General features: G+C 44.0%; 2 protein-coding genes across 14 annotated transcripts in view; one reads left to right on the forward strand and one right to left on the reverse strand.

Moving 5' to 3' along the window:
- LOC137439578 (SH2B adapter protein 3) overlaps window positions 1-16,088 on the forward strand; it is a 165,711-nt gene extending 149,623 nt beyond the window's left edge. For all 5 annotated transcript variants that reach the window (XM_068135463.2, XM_078768106.1, XM_068135462.2 and 2 more), the window contains one exon: window positions 14,162-16,088. In XM_068135463.2, coding sequence (XP_067991564.1) covers window positions 14,162-14,445 — 284 coding nt within the window. In that variant the 3' untranslated portion in view covers window positions 14,446-16,088. The remainder of the gene's footprint in view (window positions 1-14,161) is intronic.
- Window positions 16,089-17,918: 1,830 nt separating this feature from the next.
- Window positions 17,919-21,420, reverse strand: part of LOC137439579 (ataxin-2) — a 108,378-nt gene continuing 104,876 nt past the window's right edge. For all 9 annotated transcript variants that reach the window (XM_068135470.2, XM_068135467.2, XM_068135465.2 and 6 more), the window contains 2 exons: window positions 20,123-20,311; window positions 17,919-19,989 (listed from right to left, as the gene is read on the reverse strand). In XM_068135470.2, coding sequence (XP_067991571.1) covers window positions 19,735-19,989; window positions 20,123-20,311 — 444 coding nt within the window. In that variant the 3' untranslated portion in view covers window positions 17,919-19,734. The remainder of the gene's footprint in view (window positions 19,990-20,122; window positions 20,312-21,420) is intronic.

The following is a 21,420-nucleotide window of genomic DNA, read 5'->3' on the forward strand; positions in this document are numbered from 1 at the left end:
ACGTTTGTTTTTTTTTTGTTTTTTTTGTATACTGAATCGAGGCTCGTGAAAGAGCTAATCCGCTTGTCGTGCATAGCTTCCGCAAGATTAAGAAATGTATCGGGTGAATTTGTCATTGATATTTCTTGTGTGCACGCTTGTGGTATTACACTGTATTCGGAACCACACCAACAAAATAGGGAAGCTTGCAATCCCAAAAAGGGCCCGACTCACAGGCCTTAAACAGACTCGGGCGCACCGTGGCAACTCTGCAGGTTACTTGTGGTATTTGCTATCTTGGGTGTTGGACACTACAAAAGCAACACCAAGCGAACAAAGACAAAAGGTCATTGTCTGATTGTACATAATTCTGTAAGACGGTCAAACAAATTTCAGGAGTGAATGAGCATCCATACCACACGCACTAACATTCTTTCTGGTCTTGTACATAAGGAAAGACCCTTTATGTAATTCCATAATAATAATGGATCCCATTCAAAAATATTACATATTTAGATTAAAACATTGGAGTATGAACACAAGTTAAATCATTGAAATGCAAAATTAACCAAGTAAGTGTTTTATTATTATTATTATCATTATCCTGCACTCACGAAGCGAAAAGCAGGGTTAGGCACTCGATGACGTACGTGTGGCATACTTAGGTGTGGCATGCGTGTCTGCATTTTAAAAATTCATTTTCTCGGCAACCTTTGGTCCGATTGACACAAAATTTTACCATAGGAGCGACTCTGCTTGTAAATATTTTTATCCATAATTATGACGTCATAAGGTCACGTGGTACAGGCGCCATCTTGGACAAATCGAAAAACGTTGCACCTCCAGCTTTGAAACAGCTCCATGGAAAAAATTGAAACATGGCTCATTAGCAAGCACTCCCCATGGGGAATAAGATATTGTCGTGCGTAGCCTCCGGTTAATACCAGAGGCTCGCGGATGGGCCGAAAACGGCTTTAATTGAGGCGACGGCCAAACACGGACTCAACTATGGACGCGGGAGGAAGAAGGAAAGTGGAATCTGCGGTAAAAGCTTACCTGGAGCGCGCCGACCGCGGCTTCAATCCTGCGGGGAATTAATGATCTCAAGCGAACACAGGTTTAACAGGGAATGGAAAATAATATAAGGGTTTATTACAAATAAAGGCAAGGACAGGAAAAGCATGCGCCGATAACAAAATGTACTAAATCCTAGATTGGGATCCCACACACCGACTTCGAATACAGACGAGGGAAAAGATTAACCAAAATAACACGTCCGTTATGTAATTGTGAAATGTGTAGCTCGGTCTTATCTGGTCTTGATCTCAGGTCTTGATCTGGCCAGGAAGAGGAACGGCAGATGCGCTTTTTATTGTGAGGCAGTTGCAGGAGAAGTACATGGAGAAGAGGAAGAAGTTGTTTCTTGGGTTTGTTGATCTGGAGAACATTCGATAGGGGTCCACGTGAAGTAGTGACATGGGCATTGAGGAAGTTAGGAGTGGAGGAATGGTTGATCAGTGTAGTGATGGCAATGTACAAAAGAGCGCGCACAGCTGTAAGGACGAAGGACGGGAACAGTGGTGAGTTTGAGGTGAAGGTGGGAGTGCATCAGGGGTCGGTACGAAGTCCACTACTATTTGTAGCTGTGATGGAGGTGCTGGCTCGGAACGTAAAGGAGGGTTTACCGTGGGAGTTGTTGTATGCAGATGATCTGGTGTTGATTGCAGAAAGTATGGATGGACTGAAGGAGAAGATGAACAAGTGGAAGGAATGTATGGAGACAAAAGGTCTGAAGGTGAATATCGGAAAAACGAAGGTGATGGCAAGTGGTAAAGCATGTGGTGAGGTGGAAAGAACTGGGAAGTGGCCGTGTGCTGTGTGCAGGAAGGGTGTCGGAGTGAATTCCATCCAATGTACAAGTGTTGGGCTAGCGGCTAGGGTGCCGGCTTAGGATCCTAGGATCCTGGGTTCGAATCTCGGTCGATCGCCGAATTAATGCCAGCGGGGTTGACTCAGCCTGTCATCCTTCCGAGGTCGGCTAATTGAGTACCAGTTCACTGGTAATTCCCTGTTTGTCGTTGAAGGCGGCAAAAAGGGTTGGCGTCAGGAAGGGCATCCGGCCGTAAAACATTGCTTCAAAAAGGGGACCAAAAAACAACAACTACCACGGTCCCCGAAAAGGCCAACCCCCGCTTTGCGGGGAAAAATGGCCTCTAAACGGTGGTGGTGGTGGTGGTGGTACAATGTGCGCTGAGTGGGTTCATCAAAAATGTAGTGATTTGAGAGGGTCATTAACCAGTGTGGCAGCTACATTCAAGTGTAAGGTGTGCACAGAGGGAGCTGCAGATGGAGGAAATGTTGAGTTGGATCTTCGAGAAGGCGTGAAGCTGGAAGGTGTGAAAACATTTTGTTACCTAGGAGACATGCTGAATGGAGAAGGTGGATCAGACTCGGCAACGGTTGCTCGAGTGAGATGTGCATGGAGGAAGTTTCGGGAACTGAGTGGCGTGCTGACGAGGAGGGGAGTGTCGTTTAAGCTGAAGGGAAAGGTGTATGCTGCATGTGTGAGAAGTGTTATGATTTATGGGAGCGAGACATGGGTAATGAACGCAGAGCAGCAATGAAGGCTGGAAAGGGTGGAAATGCGAATGGTTCGCTGGATGTGTGGAGTATCATTGAGAGAGGAAGACAAATGATGAATTGCGAAAGATGATGGGAATTGAGCCTGTGATGGATGCTGTGAAGAGAAACAGTTTGAGATGGTTTGGTCATGTGTTGAGGAAGGATGAAAGTGACTGGTTGAGAAGAGTGATGGAAATGAATGTAGAAGGAAGTAGAGGACGGGGAAGACCGAGAAAGACTTGGCTAAAGATGGTCTAAGGAGAAATGCAGGCAAGGCGGTTAACAAGGGGAGATGCAGAAAATAGGGCAAAATGGAGAAGATTGTCATGGGGACCGCAAGGCTAACCCCCGCTCTTGCAGGGAAAATGGCCTTAAAATGCCTGTTGTTGTTGTTGTTGGTCTTATGTGGTCTTGGCGTCTTCAATCTCCGCTGCACACCAAGAGGCCCCTCGCTCCAGCACCACAGCACCGCGAAGGCCCGGCCCAACGCCCACTCCAGGCTTCCCGTCGACCTCCCCTCCCCCCCCCCCCCCCGCCACGACGTCCGTGCACCGAAGGTCCAACGCAGGGTTACACGAAGCAAGCGAACTCAACTCGGGCTCGGACTCAACTCAACTCGGGATCGGACTCAACTTGGACTCAACTCGGGCTGCCAGCTGGGACAAGAGCTGCTGAAGCTGTAACTCTCCACTCGACCATGGACATGACTGCGAACTGTGCTTAGTGTTCGCGCTGCTACTCACAAGCCAACTCAACCAGGGCCAAGACTGCGAGCCAACTCAACCAGGGACAGGACGCTAATCAACTCGGAATCGCACCGGGGCTGCCAGGGCCAGGAATCTGCGCACAGATTTTGTCGCGCTCTTTTTATAACCTCTGGCGGTGACGCCAGCCATGGCGCGCTACCAACCAGCGACTCGCAGCTTCCCGCCGTTTTCCGACCCTCCTCGCGCCTTCCGCGTTGATTCGTGTCTCTCGCACTCCTTGGCTGGAGGTTCGCGCCTAGCGCACTGACCAATCACAGGACCGTGCGTGTAGTGTGTACTGACCGGTACTGATACTGTACTGACCGGTCATAACTCGTGCGTGTAGCGTGGTACGCGGGGCCCAGCGGAGATGAAGCTGGCCGCGGTCCACGCGGCGGCACCCCGAGCCGGCCCCCTTGCCTGTTCGTCTTCCAAAGTCATGTCAGGGAAGGGAATTATTTAGTGTTGCAATAAAGAGCCTAACTAAGTGTCTAAATGGGTGCATTGCCAAAAGGGACAAAGGTTTAGCTACCAGGTGTGACATACAGGAGCTTTATCTTTTAATCCCTCCTCTATTTATCACTCGGACATCCTGGTATGTTCACAGGTATACTCTTACCCAACAAAACGCCTACACATGAAACTTATTACAGGGCAGATTCCTTACCGCGACAGACGAAGCATGTTACCTATTCAGATCTATCTGGCTCTACATATTGCTACCCTCCCGACGTAACAATATGTTAATGATGTTCATCGGTACCTTCATTATGACGTCATAATTCGACAAGTACAATGCTTTATCCGATCAGTATGAATTTTTTTTCTCTGCAGTTGTTGGTCCGATTGACACGAAATTTTCACCATAGGAGCGCATCCGCTTGTGGAATTTTCATGATGATTATGACGTCATAGGTCAAGTGGTACGGGAGCCATCTTGGAAAAATTTGCACCTCTCCATCTGTGAAACCGCTCCATGGAAAAAATAGAAACATGGCTCGTCATGGGGAATAAGATATGTTAATGATGTAATCGGTGCCTTCATTATGAGGTCATAATTCAACAAGTATAACGCTTCATCTGATCAGTATTAATTTTTTTTCTCTGCAACTGTTGGTCTGATGGACACGAAATTTTCACCATAGGAGCGCCTCCTCCTGTAGAATATTTCAATGATAATTATGGCGTCATAGGTCACGTGGTGAATGCGGCATCTTGGCAAAACTGAGAAAACGTTGCTCCTCTATATCTCCAAAACCGCTCCAAGGAAAAAATTGAAACGTGGCTCATTGTAAAGAACTCTGCATGGGGAATAAGTGTTGTTAACGATGATGTCATTGGTGCCTTAATTATGATGTCATAATTCGACAGGGATAATGCTTGGTCTGATCAGTTTGAAATTTATTGAGCGTGATCTACACAACAATTATATTGGAGAATATAAAGTTATGATGTAATCGCTCACGTGGGCTGGCAGCCATATTGGATCAAAGAAAAAAACCCCTTCAAAAACACATGTTGGCTCGCACCAAGTTGACTGCGCAGGGTAAGTATTCTATGAATACCATCTAGTTATTTTTTTTTTAGAATCTAAAACTTTAAATCACTGCTTTCAGTTGGATTTGAATGGCCTCTAAAGGTGGTTCTTTCAGTTGGATGAGAACTCGTAAATCTCTGGGATGCCGCTCTCCTGTGTCCTCAGCACAATGGGATAATGGAAGTGTCACTGACTGACATCACCCAGATTATATTTTTTATTGAGATTCCAGACAGCAGTACTTGAACAATAAACCGTTTGTTTCATCTTGATGTTAAACCTGCTCTTCCATAAACATTCATTTCAAAACAAGGCTATCTGGAGCCTGGGAAGTTCATGAAACATGTTTGGACTCAGGCTCTCACTGCAATGTGGTTAAGCAAGATGGTTTCATCATAAATCCTTTTGTGTAGAGGATGTGCTCTTTGGTAAAACATCACTTTCCAGGCACGAAGTTTCCCCCTCCCCAGACCGCGACCACGTGTTGTTTCGCCCCACACATTTTCTTTCCTTCCTTCATATCTCGATCCACTCCAGCCGATACTTTTCTAATTCTAGTTTTCACCATACTCCTTCAACCTTTCTCTTTCTTCCTCAGATCCACTTTCACCAAACCTTAAAGGAAAAAAAAATTGATGATGAATTTAAAAAGTAGGCCCCTCCTCTCCCGTACTAACACAATAATTGCTTATACACCTCCCTGTTCCTTCGTTCTCTGCTCACCTGGCTGTCAATCCCCTATTCTTCTGTTCCTACTTCTGAACAAGTTCTGGAATCCTTCATCCCCCTTAGCCTCCATGTCCACACTTCAGTGAATTTGCCCAGATCGTTTTCATGGTTTAGTTCAAAAATATTTAAACTTTCCCCTGCAGTGTTGTATTCTGTTGTATATTATAACACGCTTTTCTTATCCCTCTTTAAAAGGCTGTCTTCAATTTGCTCATCAAATCTCTCCTTTTCAAAAACAAAATCGACCTCTTACAGTTCTTCCTTTTTACATTCTCTAAACTCACCTGCATTCCACCCCTCCTCTAACATTTTCAAATGGATCTCTGACTTGAAAATCACAAGAAACTCATTTTGCAATAAATGTTAGTTTTCCATTAATCGTCCAACACTTTCAAAAATCCCAACTCACCCCTCCCCTCCGAAGCTCCTCCTCACCCCTTCCCTCCTAAACTCCCCCTCCCCTCCTAAACTCTCCTCAACCCTCCCCTCCTAAACTCCCCCTCGCTCCTCCCCTCATAAACTCCCCTCACCCCTCCCCTTCAAATCTCCACTCTCACCCCTCCCCTCCCAAACACTCGCCTCACCACTCCCCTCCTAAATTCTGCCCTCGCCCCTCCCCTTCAAAACTCACCCCTCCCCTTCAAACTGCCGCCCTTCACCGCTCCCCCTCAAATCTCCCCAACCTCCATTTTTCTCCAATTTTCCCCCCTCCTCAAAGCTGCCACCTCCCCACGTCCTCTCCCTTCTATCTCTTACCTCCACCTCCTCCAACCTTCTACTTTGCTCTGCCCTCCCCCCTCAAACAACCCATCACTGTGCCTCATCCCATCACCATCAAACCTTTTGTCCTCCTCATTCTTCCCTTTCTCCTAACTCTTCTGCAATATCTGACACTATCAACAGCTCTCCCTACCTCCCCCTCTCACCCTTCATCTTACCCTACCCTTCCCCTGTCCTGTATCCGATGCTCCCCCTCACTCTTCCTTAACGGTATGGACCTCAAACATCCAGGGCCTTTGCTCAAACCTGATTGATCTCTCCATACAGGTTGCTTCTGACAAACCAGACATAATCTGCTTAACAGAAACATTCCTTCTTCAAGATGTCTCTGATTCTTTCATATCTCTTCCTGGTTACTCCCTCCTCCGGTATGATAGACTTGGAGCCTCGTCCTGGAGGTGGGGTTGCGATGTTTATCAAAAACTCTCTTCCTCACTCTCCCTGCACTGCCCTCTCCCCACCACACCCCCAGGAGTACCTCTGGCTACGGCTTCCCCTCCGCTCCCACCTTTTGTTCGTATGTGTGTTGTACCGTCCACCAAACAGTGATGACTCCATCTACATCTCGCTGTCTAACAACATGGACCAACTTCTATCAACTCATCCAAACTCTCTCTTCCTCATATGTGGTGACTTCAACTGTCATCATGCCAGCTGGCTGGGTGCAGTTACCTCTCACTCCAGTCATGGCACTTCAGCAAAGGACTTCTGCGACTCAGTGACTGACACAAGTTAGTCCATTGGACCAAATTTTAATTTGGGACTTTTGGATCTTCGGGGACTTTTGGGTCTTTGGGGACTTTTGGGTGTTTGGGGACTTTTGAGTCATCAGGGTCATCTGGCGTCATCTGGGTTTTTTGGGTACTCAGGGACTTTTGGTTCATCGGGACTTTTTGGTCATCTGGGTCATCGGGGACTTTTGGGCCATCAGAGACTTTTTGTGTCCTTGGGGACTTTTGGGTCCTCATGGACTTTTGGGTGATCTGGGTCTTTTGGGTCATCAAGGACCTTTGGGTCATCTGGGTGTTTTGGGTCCTTGGGGACTTTTGGGTCATATGGGTCATCGGTCTTTGGGGTGATTTGGGTCCTCGGGGGTCTTTTGGGTCAAGTGTTGAAGGGTCTGCCAAGGTCTAAGGGGTCTCAGCAGTCTCAAGGGTTAAGGCACATTTGAATAGTACGTAATTAATTAATAGACGTGAAAAGGTATGGCGCGCGCACACGCACACGCACACACACACACACCTCCATTTATAGTAGATTCAATTTGAGTGGATTCCTTCCTTGTTCAGGCTGTTTTATACGACGGCAAAAGTGATGCGCCGATGTAGCGAATCTGGCGCCGAGAAACCGTGACTCGAGAAGGTTTATTGATCACGTGGTTTGCTTTTACCTTGACCTGCCTCTAGAGCAGGGGTCGGCAACCTTTTTGACATGAAGTGCCAGTTTGAAATGTTCTTGTTAATTAGTGTGCCATATCAACATTAAGTTTAACATTAAGTTTAATTATGACACCACATCAAAAAAATACTTCCAACAGACATGGAATTTTATTCCATCCATACAGGCTACATGCATAGCAACAACATCCATACAGGCTACATGCATAGCAACAACATCCATACAGGCTACATGCATAGCAACAACATCCATACAGGCTACATGCATAGCAACAACATCCATACAGGCTACATGCATAGCAACAACATCCATACAGGCTACATGCATAGCAACAACATCCATACAGGCTACATGCATAGCAACAACATCCATACAGGCTACATGCATAGCAACAACATCCATACAGGCTACATGCATAGCAACAACATCCATACAGGCTACATGCATAGCAACAACATCCATACAGGCTACATGCATAGCAATAACATCCATACAGGCTACATGCATAGCAACAACATCCATACAGGCTACATGCATAGCAACAACATCCATACAGGCTACATGCATAGCAACAACATCCATACAGGCTACATGCATAGCAATAACATCCATACAGGCTACATGCATAGCAACAACATCCATACAGGCTACATGCATAGCAACTACATCCATACAGGCTACATGCATAGCAACAACATCCATACAGGCTACATGCATAGCAACAACATCCATACAGGCTACATGCATAGCAACAACATCCATACAGGCTACATGCATAGCAACAACATCCATACAGGCTACATGCATAGCAACAACATCCATACAGGCTACATGCATAGCAACAACATCCATACAGGCTACATGCATAGCAACAACATCCATACAGGCTACATGCATAGCAACAACATCCATACAGGCTACATGCATAGCAACAACATTTTAAAGAAACATTTATCTCTCATAATTAGGACATTGTAATGATCATTTTATCATTGTAAAATTTGTCCCCAATGAGGTTACAAATTATATGCACGGACCCCATTTCAAAACACTGCTTTCAGTAACTCATTTACAAAGTATTGCATTGGAAACAAATGTCAAAAAGTGAGAATAAAGTGTATCAAACAGAAATACCAGTACTATACAAGAATGCTGCCATCCTCATGAAAACATCCACATCTGAGTTGGAAAAAAGAGATGGACAAACAGCTGCATATGCAAACCCATGTGTACTACAAATAAACAGATGCCTACCAGTCAGTTTGATCCCTGGCCCTGCTTTCCTTTGCTGAGCTCAATTATCTGGGGGTTGTCGTTAGTCACTTTAAGTTGCAAACATGCTTCGGAGTGGTCGGTTGTCAAACGACTGCGGGAGGCCATTTCTTCAATGCGTCGCTCAACACTTCTAGCTGACATGGGAATATCTTTTATTCTTGATTTGATTGTCTCTTTGATGGTAAGCCTTCAAACAGAACCTCTGAGCTACAGAGAAAAGCCTCCTTAATATATTCGCCATCCGTGAATGGTTTTCCACGTTTCGCAATGCAATGAGCAATGCGATGGCTTGCTTCAGTCGCTTGGTTTTTAGCAGTGGCAAAGATTTTGAGGGTGTTGGCTTGCTTCCCATACCTGGACACGGCACGTTTGATGGATTCTGCCTTGTCTGCCTGATCTTTGAAAGTTTTCTCGTGCTTTGTCTCAAAATGGCGCTTAACACTCGACGTTCGACAAACAACATTTTCAAAACATAAAGTACACACAGCACGATCCTTCTGAAAAACAAAACCCCACTCTTCTGTCCATGAGGGCTGGAATGCTCGAACCTTTACTTCAGCTTTCTTAGCTAGCGGGGTTGCCATCATCTACCGAACCTGAACCGCTTCACTGCACTGTGGGAAATGTGAGCGGGAGGCCGTACCGTCAATCAAACTAAATAAGACAGGCCGCGCAACAGCCAATGGCTGTTCAAGAAGTGATTTGTCATGCAACTGAGAGGGCACTGCTTTCGCCAGTGTGCCAATGATTACGCTGCCGCGTGCCAATGGTGGCACGCGTGCCTAAGGTTGCCGACCCCTGCTCTAGAGTCTAGAGGATTTGTGATCACGTGTCCTGTGTGCGGTGTATAGCACTGGTACCTCGCTATTATTTTATTTTTTATAAATGTAACGATGAAAAACAAGGCATTCCCCGAGACATTATATTTCTGCTGATATTATTTGATGTCACATAACATTATCACGCATTACGCCGACACCGAGGCAAATGTGTCTAGCGGCCCCGCCCCCATCAAGCTGATTGACAGGCATAGCCACGCCTACCCCAGTCCTATTCTTTTACATAGGAATGAGTTTTACGTACTTTTCGTGGAATTCTTTCAAGCTACGAGAATTATAATACCAAAGGATGTTGCAGGAAGTAAAACTCTGTCGAATGGTAGCAGAATCATTGCTATTGATAGAGGCAGCTCGGAAATATGCCGTCTGAAGAAGATTATTATTATTATTATGAACAAGAAGATGAATTCCGGGGTTTGACCGATTCCGTTTTTTCGCTTTATTTTGCTTTTGCCTTGGTCTGGAGAATCGAAAAGTGATCCCTACCTCGACAATCAGCTGAACAGACTAGGTGGGCTCTCATATGTAGCCTCAGTGAGTTTTTAAAGAAGATACTCCAACTTTAGCTTAGTATGTAGCAGATGGGAGCGACGTTTTTTTCCACACCATCCCTACATAGAGAGTACTCTCTGATATATTTGAATGGTGGGTGGGGCGGGGGACCATAAATCTCAGTGTGGTCTGTGTTGTAGTCTGTCTGACTGAGCATGCGTCTTATACTGCCCCAGGTCATTTATGCAAGCTTTTCATACTGTACTTGATTCCCTTTCTTTTTGTGCTGTTCGAGCTTGGCTTGTTTTGGTTCAGTCCAACCACATCCTGCTGCACCACCACCTCCTCATGCAGCAATCAGCACAGTTTATACTCAGTATATATATATTTTTTTCTTTGACTTATTTTGAGCATTATTCTTTTCATCACATTATTGAATGCCTCTGAAATATGTGTTTAAAAAAGGTTTGCTGCATTCTTGTGTTTTCATCAAGTGTTGGGACTAAACAATATAATTTGTTTTCGTAGGAGCACATCTTATACCGGAATGGCATGCGGTAGAGCGCACACCTCCACCGGACTGAACAGTTTACCTTTTATATCCCATTGATAAAGCAGCATCTGCATCTGGACCTAAAACCAAAATCCAATCAGTTGGACAACCTTATCAACTCATCCACCAAGTTTAGTCATAATCCATCCACAACTTTGAAATATACTGAACACAGACAAACGGGAGGGAAACACATAACCTCCGTCCACCTTTGATGGTGGAGGTAATTATATAATGGAAGCCAATGGGAAAATAGGGGTCGATTTTTAGTAGGGTCAATATACGAAAAAAACTCACCTAACCCCCAAAAAATTGATACAAAAGGTTTTTCAATGGATTCTGGTACCATTGGGCATGCTAAATAACATACTAAAAATCTAGTAACGTCTGACTTCCGGAAAGGGGTCATTTTCAAGATGGCGTCCAAGATGGCCACCGGGAGCTTAAAATGGCCATATCTCAATTATTATTCAACCTAGAAAGGTGGTTTTGGTGTCTAACCCTAGGTTTTAGGGCCCAAGGAATCCAATTGAATCAATAAAATTACCATCAGTTAATTATTTATTGACAAGTCCAAGATGGCATCCCAAGGTGACATCCTGATCCACTAAAATGGCTCTGTCGAATAGTAGTCAACCTAGAGAGATTTTTTCAGTGTGTATACCTAGGTTTAAGGCACCCAGGAAATCATCAAAATTACTTAAATAAGCACAAAGTAATCAGGTAATCCAGTAAGCCAGGTTTACCAGCCCATTAGGCATTTGTTGTCTTATACAGTTAGTCGCTATTCATCGTCATCCTCAGACTCCTCTGGAAGAAACTTATGTGGATTGTCACATTCTTCAAGTTGGCACGGTCCACAGGCAGTAGTACATGGTAGTCCATATCGTCTACAAGAGCAGCGGAGTGTCTTGCAGGCAGTGGAGCAGTTACAATGAATGACCTTCAAGAGACTGTCTGGAGCAGCGTTCATTCTTGACATGTGGGACAAACTGATTATCCTGCAGGCTCCACCCCCATTTCATGGCATCCATACCCTCTTCTTTTCCCATCCACACCATGATCTGGTAGTACGCTCTACGACAGTGAAGTTTGGTAGCAGATTCAGTTGGGGGCAGACTTTCGGGTGTTACAAAAGACGAAGCAGACACAACTTTCTTGCTGAAGGTGTTATATCGCATTGTTGCAAGGGAATCTTTGCACTTGCCACCAAAGAGGATAGCCATTACTCGGCATCCAAGGTCATCGATCACCTCTGTGGTCTGGTTTGGGATGGTGAATGTGTTGGCACAAGACCGAAGGACAGGGTCTCCTTTTACAAGCTTCTGGAAAGCAGTCTTTTTGCCAACACCAAAAATCCGAGAAGTCGTGTCACAACCAGTCATGGCATGGATGAATATCAACTGAGAACACGTCATGTCCGAGGATTTCTTTTAGACGGTTGATGTCATACACTTTAAAACTGCCATCAGCTTTGGACTTGTCTGATCTGAAATAAAGGCTCTTACTGTCTCCCTGCGCATAGTAAAGGAGTAAGACAAGGAGATCAGTATCTTCTCCAATCAGTGTAGTGGTGTGTAGAAGAGATGCCTCCACTGCAGCCTTTACTATATCTACGTCAGCATCTCCAGGTGCATTGACCACAGTGCAATACCTTTCTCTCAGTTCATCACTTATCATCCCGATCAGTCTCTGTTTATTGATATCTCTTGACAGGACCTCCTCCTTCTTGCCTGAGAACTTTGTCTCAGCAGTGAAGCTGACAATGGGATGAATATTGTGTCCTCTTCTCTGATGCGTGTTGCCTTTAATGGACGGCCCTTCCTCATAGCCATCAAAGACAATGGTCGTAGCTGAACCATAATGCTGGATGGTGAAGTCAGCATACGACTGCGCTATTTCACCATAGCTTTCTCCACTCTTCCATGGTATTCTGTGAAGGAGTGAACCTCCATCAAGGACGTGGATCTCCGTTTCTGGTACAGAATCTAGGATGGCATCACTTGCATGATCACAGATCGCGTGAGCTAGTTGTGGCTTATCAGCCTTTCGGAAGACGTTTTTGGCGGAGGATGGTGAGTTCTGGTGAGTCGGAGGATGACGATGAATAGCGACTAACTGTATAAGACAACAAATGCCTAATGGGCTGGTAAACCTGGCTTACTGGATTACCTGATTACTTTGTGCTTATTTAAGTAATTTTGATGATTTCCTGGGTGCCTTAAACCTAGGTATACACACTGAAAAAAATCTCTCTAGGTTGACTACTATTCGACAGAGCCATTTTAGTGGATCAGGATGTCACCTTGGGATGCCATCTTGGACTTGTCAATAAATAATTAACTGATGGTAATTTTATTGATTCAATTGGATTCCTTGGGCCCTAAAACCTAGGGTTGGACACCAAAACCACCTTTCTAGGTTGAATAATAATTGAGATATGGCCATTTTAAGCTCCCGGCAGCCATCTTGGACGCCATCTTGAAAATGACCCCTTTCCGGAAGTCAGATGTTACTAGATTTTTAGTATGTTATTTAGCATGCCCAATGGTACCAGAATCCATTGAAAAACCTTTTGTATCAATTTCTTTGGGGTTCAACCATATATTGACCCCTCTATTTATGGAATTTTGCTCTATGTTCAACTTTTCGATCATGTATATACTCCTGAAGTCGAGGGGTGTGCGTTATGTGCACACATATGTTTACACTGCAGCAAATTGCTGGGATTCTGGTTTGACAGCCAAGCACTTATGCTGCTAGGCCCTTGGGCTGTCTGTCAAGATTTTCTATGAATCAGAAAGAAAAGAAAAGTCTGTGCAGTTATTGGAAAAGCCATAAATTTTCAGTGTTTACAGATGCTATTGCAGGGCAGGGTTTGCATGAATATATATATTGTAAGATGCTTAAATGATGCTTAAATGATAACATGATAACATGATAACATGATATGATGATAACATGATAACATGATATGATAACATGATACATGATATGATAACATGATACATGATATGATACATGATAACATGATAACATGATAACATGATAACATGATAATGATAACATGATAACATGATAATGATAACAGATGCTTAAATATATTGTAAGCATGGCTCTTCTAATGTTCTAGCTCTTTTCATAACGCTTTTGCACACACGTGCCCATGACTAAGATGCAATGGAGTATTCTTGCATTTTATCGTCCACAGATGCGAGTAACTCCCGTAGCTGGACAATGGCACCCGTCGAAAGCACCGCGTTAATCAATTCCAGGTGGAGCTCCGAGGGACATCTGCACCGGGTGGAGGCGGTGAACCTCACCCTTGCCGAGTCCACCGACAACACATCCCGATCGCTTCTCCTTCCTACATCCGGACACCGCAAGAGCTTTGCGTTGGCTCGTTTTTGTCATCTTTTCCGAAGGCACAGCTTCCCATCACCACGTGATGGAGCAACGCACCGTGCACTTGACAACCACTACCTGGTCATCTGAGCATCACTGGATTAGTGAGGAGGAGCAAAGGTACAAACTGGAACATCTCGGGGAAGTACACACCTGCATACGGATCCCTATTGGTTTCTCTGCCGTGCTTTAGGCATTAACACCACTTGCGTGGAGATTGTGAACACAGTGATTTTTTTCTTCTTCTTGGCTTATGCAAAAGTTATCGTCAAAGTGCAACCCTGCAGCAAGCATACCTTAAACAACAACCACCACCACCACCACCAGCAGCAGATGTTACTTTCTGGAGCAGAATCATCCATTTGCATATCACAAAACTACTTGGTGGGGTATGAGGAGCATCTTTCAGCAATGGAATCCAAGATCGATGCCATTGCGCTTTTTAGTCATTTATTCCAACTTACAAGATAACATGGCTGCATCGTGCTTTCTTAAGAAGCTAAACAGGAAAATGTAAAAGCACTAATCCGGCAAATGGGATGCATTAGGTTTAGAATCCCTCTGGTGGCTCTTTGGGTGCACACTGATGTGTAAAGGAATTGTTATATGACTAGTGTTTATGCTGCTCTAACAAAAGGTTTTAGTTCCAAGGAGCCACCCTTCCATGTCAACCACGTGACCCCCCCAACAGGGGGAAAGAATCAAACCAGCATTTAAATATTTATTAAGGAATATTCAGGGTTTTTAAACACCATGTCCCAGAAACGTAATTGTACTTTAACCTTGTAATATTCCTTGCAGTATTACAACATGAAAGCTATCTTCATGTGAGACGTAGGAATGTATATAGCCATGGTTGTTTAAAAGTGGCTGTTTTGATTATTATTATTATTATTATTTTCTCTGAACGTTCGCATTAGTGTTAACGAAAACGAACATGACGCAGCTCAGGATTCAGTTGAAAATCCAAGCTGTCTTGGCAATAAAGGTGATGCACGTTTAAAATAAATAGATAAATATTCTCCAATTGTGTACCAATGTTAGAATAAATTAAGGTGGCTCTTTTCTCACTGTCAAACAGTACTCTTATAGGGGTAGAAACCATTTCCACCTTGTTGTCACAACATTGTGAAATGCGATGCAGATGTGGTTGCACAATCCCGAGGGATTGGACAGGGTAAAGCTGTTAAAAGTTATGGGAAATCCCCTCTTATACTGTATTGCTTGTTGGTAATTATCCACCGATTAGAAAAGTTCTGTGGAACTCTGCATATGTGTAATTCTGCAAATGTAATGTTTCCGTGTTTTCCACAACGAGCTCGAAAGAGGAAGTGAACGAGGCAAAAGTGCAGCACAACACTTCACAAGGCATTGACTGCATTCCAGTGTTATAGTAATATGTCAGACACTTCAATCACAAGCACCAAGTATTTATGGTATCTTTTCCATCATGGGTGTTCACCAGTCGTTCTCACCTCAGCAGACTTTGAGAACCAGGTACGAATGAGCAGTAACGGTCCATCTTCATCCGGCTAAAGTGGAAGCATCACGCACACTCGATCCTTCAGTTTATCAGTTTTGCTTCATCCTCTGCAAGGTTTGCCTTCATTGCTTTTTATAAATCTGATTGACAAAAATACTTTCTGCAATTATTTATTCCTTTGTTTAATGTACCATTACTGCTATGCTGTAAAACTTTGTATATGAATTATTAAAAAAAAAAAAAAATCAAACTTTTTCTTGTATTGTATAGCAGGTGAGGTTTGTGCAAAGAGCCAAATTAAGACTACATTACAGAGGGGGTTTTAGACAGAACGAATGGGGTGTGTGTGTCTGTGCAATCCTCGGTGTGGTTACCAGTGATACCATGGGGTTCAGACTTTGAACTAGTAATAAGGATTTGTTTTTTTAATACACATTCGAGAAAAGTGTGACAAATCAGAAATGAGCACCTCATTTGGACGTTGAAGGTATCTTGGGGTGGACTTCTGCAAAAATGGACCAGAGGGAAAGTGTTGGTGGAGATCCAAAAGGTCACCAACCTGTGAAGTGAATGAGAAGCATGCATAGGAGAGTGGGAGGAAGATAGAGACAGACAGGATGTGTAAACATATGGCGATGCAAATGAGGAATCTGCAGGATGTCTTTCAAACCTGTAGTTTTCACACTGGGAACTTGCTGCCAGGGACAATAACATAGTCGCTGAAGGTTTCCATGACGTGTCATTGTGCCTCAGCTGTTAGGCGTCGTCGAGCTGGGATCATTGAGGACTATTGAAGTTTTTTTTAATCTATCTATAATTCCAGTAATCTCTGTGTGTGTGTCTGTGTGTTTGTTTGTCTGTGACCGCTGTTTCTCGACAACCACGGGTCCGATATACTTGAAACTTGCCAGGTATATTGCTGGGGACCTGAGGATGTGCCTTTTCAAGGTTTCATATTAATCGGAGAAGTAGTTACCGAGCTATGGCGATTTATTTACCAAACTCCGCAAGCCGTTCGCTTTGGCTTTGCGAATGAACCAAACCATTTCATGTAAATAGAGGGGGGGGGGGGGGGGGATTGTCACCGTACTCGCAAGCCGTTCGCTTTGGCTTTGCGAATGGACCAAACCATTTCATGTAAATAGAGGGGGGGGATATAATTTTAGATATATATATAGTACGGGCACGCCCTAGTTTTAACAAATGACCAATTCCATCAACAAGTAAACCATGTCGATCGGCAATACATCCACTGCAAGAAAGCAAGAGTCGTAGCGAGGGACTCGCAACAAAAGCATGCATGAAGACATTACGATTCCCCTGCTTTTACAGTCAGAGTTGCGTACCGCTTCCCCACAAGTTGCATTTAGTTTTTGGATCACAAGGCATCGAAAGACCAAGAAACCTAAAGTTAAACATGCATAAACTACAGATTATGAGATTTTCATTTAGACTCAAAGTAGAACAAGGGATACATTGAACGGCACTCGGAGCAGTCTCGCCTCGTTCATTCTCAACAAAAATAAACATCGTTAACTGAACACGCTATCATGGCCCATATACCCATATGCACCCTATTACGTCACATCGTTTCATAGGCATGCGTTATGAATGTCATAAATTAAATTCTTCACACATTGGGTCATAGATTAGATATATGAAGTTTCAAAGAAGGATTTAATTTCAACCAATTATGTCGAATACCACTTCACCCATGACCATTATCACCCTATACCCCATGGGAAGGTCACAACATATGTGAAGTTTCAATTTTTTCTGTCGTGGTTTTGGGGAAAAAAATGTCCAATTTTTCCGTTAAACTAATATGGCTGCCATGCCATGTGATCTATGATGTCAGAGTTGGCAGTAAAATATTCTCCATGGCGAGTCCCTCCTGCGTTTAAAGTTTCACTTCGATCTGACAAGCGGTTGCAGAGAACCATTATTAAAGTGAAAATACAGTGCCACAGACACACAGACACACACACAAGAGTTGCAAAAGTCTTGCATCCCCTTCGGGGCAAGACTAATAACCAAAATAGACTTGTCATCTGCAATAAGAAAGGTCCAGGCTTCTCAATGCTATAAACGTTTTATTCGTTTTGTTGGTTTTTAATTTTTTTTTAAACAAAATTATTAAAAGTCCTATTCACGCATTTCCAAATCCACATCAACATTATTTCGTTCCAACATCAACCCACAGTGATGTAGCAACTCACTTCACCCGGCTTCCATGTGCTCCAACCGTTCCTTTCCATACCTGGAATCAACTGGGCACGGTGAGTGGCGACGTTGTCGGTCAAGCTGGCATTTAGCAGTACGCTGCATATTAAATCAGCTGGGAAGACATCTTAATGCAGACTGCCTTGCATTTGCGCTTCGACTCGATCTTCACAAAGCGGAGGTGGCTTCAAAAAAGCCCTCACAGGAGGTAATTTGAAAACAGCACAATACTTCCTGGTTGTCCAGCCACAACTTTTAAGTTGGAAGACAGCCAGGGACTTGTAATTTAGCCACCATTTGGCCAGTGTGGTTTTAGTGTTCTGATCTGGCTCATTAAAAAAAATTCAAGAATTCATGCAAGGAAGAAAACCCTTGTGGCCCAAAACACAGGATGGAACACTGCCCAAAATGTTCACCATATGGTCAAGTTAACAGTAGGTCACAGGTCATTTTCAAAATTCCTGTCCAAGCAAGGGACAAATGTAAAAGATGTGAATTATGATACAAGATGTCCATTGGCATACAGCATCCGACCCAGACTCGTGCCTCATCAAATGCTTATGAAAGGGAGGGAGAAGAGCTAAAAGGAGAGCACATTGGTAGGTAGTGTGTGAGTGGATGATCCCATGTCCATAGTAAGTCAATAGGTACTGACTGAAAATTAGAACCAACACCACAACTGCTGCGCAGATGCCCTTCAAATCTGGATCTACACAAAGCAGAGGAGAAATAAAAATGAAATAAAAGGAACCAAGAAACTCGTGCAAAACATCCATTCCCAATGCTGCTCCAAATCTTGCAGGAATTTCACCTGCTTCCAACATGGAGAGGTGAGCTCCAGAGTTCTCAAGGTACCATGGAAGGCCAAGCACCGGAGGTGAGGCGGCCTGCTGGGGAAACGGCCTCAGAGAGGAACAACCCAAGTGGGCCAAACTAGGGTGGAGACCAGTCGTGCACGAAACAAATATGGAGCGGTGCAGAGCCACACTCAGCTGGATGGTTGGACAGACAAATTGTGATGTCTTCAAACCAGCAACCAAAATGGAAATGAGTAATGAATCGCATGGATAGTCAATGAATCGCATCCCAATGCACAGAGTGATGGGGAAGTGCCAAGCACCCCCTAAAATCACACGCTCGGATTGACGTGTAGTGAGCCTTTCTTAGCATTTGATAAGACCAAACGCATCTTCTGAGTCGACCTATTCAGTGGAAATCAGCTGACAGCAATACAAGATGGGAAGAGGAGGAAGTGGGCATGGAAAAAGAGGGGTAAGGGGGAGGAGGGGAAGGTACACGACTGAAAAAACAAAAATCAAAGTGCCAAACAATTGCTTAGTCATTAGATCTTATGGCAAAACACAGACTTTGTCTCCAGGGATTCCTTGTCTGGGTTATCGACTGCAATTAAAGATGAAAACGTTCAACAGAAAAAATGGCGATGGAATGAGAGAGATTGAATAATCAGTCAAAAGCCAAATTCTGGTGAGTTTATGGCCATTGATAAGAACTATCCTGGGCCATTTGCTGTAGTGCTTTACATCTCGAATGTCGCAGAGTCTTGAATTTTTGGATACAACTTCCATTGTCTCAGGTTGCCGAAAGCAAGAAAGGTTCAAGACGGTCAGTGAGATAGGTGGCATCGCAAAGGAAATAGGTTGGGGTTAGGGCATTCAAGGTAGGCGAAGGCGTGTCGAGACGACAGATAGCCTCTCACGCTGAGGCTGCAGGGTCATGTATGCGAAAGGCGTCGCTGAAGATACAGGCATGCTGGGTATTCCCGACAGTGGCAGGTGGCCCTGGTGTGGGGGAGGTGGTGGTGGTCCCGAGTGTGCCGAAGACTGTGGGTGTGCCATTAGAACGACCTGGGCTGTGTGTGCCGCATGGGGCTGAGGTCCCATTGAAGGCAGGCCAGATTGCATGTGGACCTGAAAGTGGACAAGTTAAGAAAGAGAGCAAGATAATTTAGAAGACAGGTAAACAAAGGCCGAGAGAATATAGCATGGGTTAATGAGAATGAAATGTTTTTTTTTTTGGTTTTTTTTAAACAAAGCCACTCACCTGTTGGTTAGGTGCTAGTGCTGCAGGACTGTTATAACTGTGATGCTGGGGGTGATGCAGAGCGTAGATTGGCTGTGGTTGTCCGGGGTGTGGTGGAGGATAGCCCGCTGCCTGGGTGTGTGGGCCTTGAGAGACGAGGGCAGTGGAGTAGAGGGCTTGTTGTGGCTGTGGCCCTTGGGCAGGCTGGTGCTGCAGAGAAAATAAATGCAAGACTTCTCCACCTAAAGCACCAGTACATACCATTTCACATACTCTTTCACTCTCAAATTTTAATCTTCTGTCCAACTGCTTTAAAGCTGAAGGACAGCTTGAAACTTGCATGCAACAACAACCTCAACCACCCACCCCCATACACAATCTCCAAGTGGAATCCAAGGGAAGCAACATGGTATTTCATTAGTGGATGTAGATTGCTCCTCATAGCTCAAAAAATTAGCTTCTCGGCTTCTACTGGACGAAATTGGCTGCAAATTTCAGAAGTAAATGCTTTGTACGTCGAGGTAACATATCCCAAATTTCAGCAACGTCTGTTTCCGCATTCTTGAGTTTTATTAGGAAAACCCTCAAATTCAGTTTGGTGTCTGTCAGTCCGTACGTACGTCCATTCGTCCACCCAAAATGTGTTGGCGCTAGTATCTCAAAGGCTTTACATTGAAACTAGCTGAAACGTGGAACAAGTACAGATACATTCAAATTACACTGCCCTCATGCCATTCAGCTCTTTCACGAGCCTCGATTCAAGATACAAAAAAAATAAAAATAATAATCCTCCAGCGCGGCATTGCCGGGGAGTCTATTGTGCCCAGCGATACCGCCGTGCAGCACATCGAGACGGTATTGGGAGGAAAAGGTGTACAATAAAATTGATTGATTAATTACATAATTAAAATCAATAAATAATAATCAAAAAATAATTTCTTAATCGATTGGCCAATAGCATACCTCAACCACCAGTGTTTCATTCAAAGCTGTAACTTTTTGAAAATTAATTAAATAAGTCAATTGAAAAAATTTGATTGACTAATCAATAAATAATTAATCGATTAATTGATTAATCAAAAATGTCCTTTATTGCCACATAACCTGGTCACTGTCGTGTCCGAATATCAGCTTCCTAGCTCAAAAGGTGCCTGAGATATTGCCCAGATGAGAAAGAAAATAAATAAGTGATTAATAACAAAAATAAATAAATAATAATCATAAAATAATTAATCACTTGGCTAATAGAATACCTAAACCACCACCATTTCATCCAAATCTGTAACTTTAAAAAAAATCATTAATCAAATAATTAAATA

Source organism: Myxine glutinosa, chromosome 14, assembly GCF_964187855.1.
Source record: "Myxine glutinosa chromosome 14, kmMyxGlut1.1, whole genome shotgun sequence".
NCBI lineage: Eukaryota > Metazoa > Chordata > Myxini > Myxiniformes > Myxinidae > Myxine > Myxine glutinosa.